The following is a 3,266-nucleotide window of genomic DNA, read 5'->3' as shown; positions in this document are numbered from 1 at the left end:
CACATAGGACCTACCATCCACACATAGGACCTACCATCTACACATAGGACCTACCATCCACACATAGGACCTACCATCTACACATAGGACCTACCATCCACACATAAGACCTACCATCCACACATAAGACCTACCATCTACACATAGGACCTACCATCCACACATTGTTATGACCGCACATTTGATTTGCGATCATAATAATCTGACATAGGACCAACAATCTACACATAGGACCTACCTTCATCTTAATGTGATTGCTTTTGTAGACATTTTTAATGCTTTCTTTAACGAGTGGACAGGCTTCATCAATATGTGTCAGAATGGCCATCTGTGGAATCCCTTAACATAAACAGAACCAAAACATTTGACAATATTAGCTTTTTTCTCAAAACTTACAACAAAATCAGTTACACAAATGGAGGAACTCCCCTGTTCTCACCATAGTCTCTGGCAGCTGCTGTGATGCGGTTCATCTTGGCCAGGGTATCACCTCTCGACATAAAAGTGTCTGCCCTAACAACACAGACCAGTATGTCTGCCTTGTCATTTATATCAGGTGTCTTGTTGTACCATTCATCGGATGGACACAATGCGGATGCAGAATGGAACTGAAAATGTATGTAAAATAAACTGTTGATATATCAAGGGGCTGTAGGTATGATTCGTGAGCAAAGTTAAAAAAAAAAAGCTCCCTCCCTTTCTTCCTTTTTCACCCTATTGAGAAAGGTTTTCAGGCCCCTGTGATTGACAGGCAAGATAGATTCCCCAAACTAATCTCAGAAGAGATGACCTGATATTTTCTGGGAGCGGTCTAAAGTCTAGATTTGCTCACGCCTTATTTATGCTGGGTGCATAGCAATTTGCAAGAAGTCCAGCAAGCCTTATTTTCATGGGATTATAATAATGATTATTATATTATAATTCTGCCAAGTCGACACTGACTACCACACGCTGATCCTGTCAGAATTAAGGGATGCCCATGAAGCTTCATTCAGTTACCATGGTGATTCAAGCTTCAAAATGAAAACCCAGACAGCCCTGGCTGGGGTCAGAGTTTGGGTTTAGTTAAAGATGTCCTAACCTGCTTCTTGAAACACGGCCCAGATCTATGAAGACTAAAGAAATGTATACATAGACCGAAACATTATACCTTGTAACCCTCCTTCAGGTGTCCTTGCATGGCGTGTTTGATGTCCTCCTCACAGACTCCTCCCTTGCTTTCCAAGCCCATGACGTTGAAGACGAACGGGTAATATTGGCCTTCCACCTCTTTCTCAATTTGATATGTTTTGTACTATTCAAAGAGTGCAATTGTATTTCAGTATTTTAGATATTGGATGATATTATTGATAAATCTGTGTATACTTTACCACTAGATAATATGAAGAGCTTCAAAACATAGCACAACCAGTTCAGGGGTTAGTCATCAATAGAATTAGTTGCCAGGAACAATACCGTGACAGTGACGGTGTGGCCAGAGCTGCAGGCATCCGCAGGACAGGTTATCCTGTTCTGACAAACACTGTCAACAGAATGAATGAAACTGGATTTCCCACTTCCACCCGGGCCGTAGAGTAGAATCCGAAGATGCTTCTTGGTGTCCTTTTTCAGACCGAACAAATTCAGCCACCCGAGTTCCTTTTCTCTATCACTGTTTAAAAGAAAAAAATTTAACAACCTAATTAATATTTATTTTAAATAAATACAATTGCATGCTTTTTGCGTCACATATTCAAGGTGTGAGTGTAGAACAAATGGCGTCTAGCAGAACGGCAGAAACTGAGTGTTTAAATTGGTGTGCAAGAAGAATCATTATGATTCAAAGCTTTTGATTGAGCCTTTATATCAACACAGAGACGGGTCCTGTTCCATGGATCAGAGAGAGAGAGAGAGAGAGAGGGAACAGGTTAATCAACAGCTGCACGTCCACCCACACCGCGTCTTAATGTGTCCATAGAGCTTTACCCTCTCTCGGACATCGACAACAGGCCAGACGGAGCTCCACACATCCACACATTGTGGCGCTATAGTAAGTTTATAATAAAGAATATGCTACACGTTTCCCAAGAAGCGTGACTGCTGATTCATATAGCCAGTGAAGATTTCTTTGTGCTCTGTCCTTTCACCAAAGTAATCTATTTATTTAGAAGATTCAGGAGTTTCACTTTTAATCCACGGTATAGTATAACAACTGTTAATCCACGGTATAGTGTAACAACTGTTGATCCACGGTCTAGTGTAACAACTGTTAATCCACGGTCTAGTGTAACAACTGTTAATCCACGGTCTAGTGTAACAACTGGCTGTTTGTTGGTTGCAATCTGCCCCCTCAGTAGCTCCTCCTAAATGCTACACACTGGACAAAAATTGATGAGAAGTACCACTTACCCCCAATTCATTATCCTCCAAGCTTCTTTGAGAGCTGTGGAATAAGGATGTCTGGCGTTAGAATGTTGTTCCCTAACGATTGAATAGTCTTGAATGTAAAAAATATTTAACTTACGCTCAGGTTTTTCAATAGCAGGTTCTTTATAAAACAGAATAAAAAAATGTCAGACCACACAGGTAAGAATATATATTGAGAATTGCACACATATTACTGTATATGAATTACCTGAAGTGTCTTGGAACGTCCCAATGAATCCCCCCATGTTTGATGCTATGCCCTGAATCAACCGCACTGAGCCCTTTTATAGACCAGCAATTTTATTTTCATTTTCAAAATAACACCTGACTTACAATTAACAGGTGCGGCCGAAGGCGAGGCGCGTGTTTTCTTTTCAAAGTAACATTCCGCTGCCAAAACAATGCAGATGAACGCACATAGAACAAGACAAACCCAACACCACTTTCCCCATCTCTGAGCCAGTCCAACGCAACCGGGGGCTCAAACCCTCCCAACCTACTGAAATGTTGCACTATAATAAGCGTGATCACAGTGAATAAAAAACAGCCACAATCTTCACATAGCATTACAATTATTTATTTTTTTAATTGTTTATTGATCCACGATCAGCTTTCTCGTACACGAGAGCTGCTCTTCCTCAGGGTCAAAAAATTCAAATTGCGTGTAGTTTTTTACATACAAGCATGCATTCACAAAGCATAAAACACAAACAAAACATTCAATGAAAAAAAAATATATTATTACTTGATTACTTGACTTGAGGTTGGTTAATATTATTCAGAAAAAGAAAATCATGTAACGCCTTGTGTTAACAAACACAATTTGAATTTGATTTTAAAGGCCATCTTACTTGTTTCAT

General features: G+C 40.0%; 1 protein-coding gene across 1 annotated transcript in view; it reads right to left on the bottom strand.

The window, feature by feature from the left end:
* Positions 1-3,266, bottom strand: part of LOC130402440 (interferon-induced protein 44-like) — a 3,853-nt gene extending 587 nt beyond the window's left edge. The window contains exons 1-5 of the mRNA XM_056606601.1: positions 3,258-3,266; positions 1,441-1,602; positions 1,151-1,294; positions 440-560; positions 239-339 (exon numbers count right to left, since the gene is read on the bottom strand). Coding sequence (XP_056462576.1) covers positions 239-339; positions 440-560; positions 1,151-1,294; positions 1,441-1,602; positions 3,258-3,266 — 537 coding nt within the window. The remainder of the gene's footprint in view (positions 1-238; positions 340-439; positions 561-1,150; positions 1,295-1,440; positions 1,603-3,257) is intronic.

The sequence above is a fragment of the Gadus chalcogrammus genome, chromosome 2 (assembly GCF_026213295.1).
Source record: "Gadus chalcogrammus isolate NIFS_2021 chromosome 2, NIFS_Gcha_1.0, whole genome shotgun sequence".
Taxonomy (NCBI): Eukaryota; Metazoa; Chordata; class Actinopteri; order Gadiformes; family Gadidae; genus Gadus; species Gadus chalcogrammus.
This window is presented reverse-complemented; position numbering and strand designations above follow the sequence as displayed.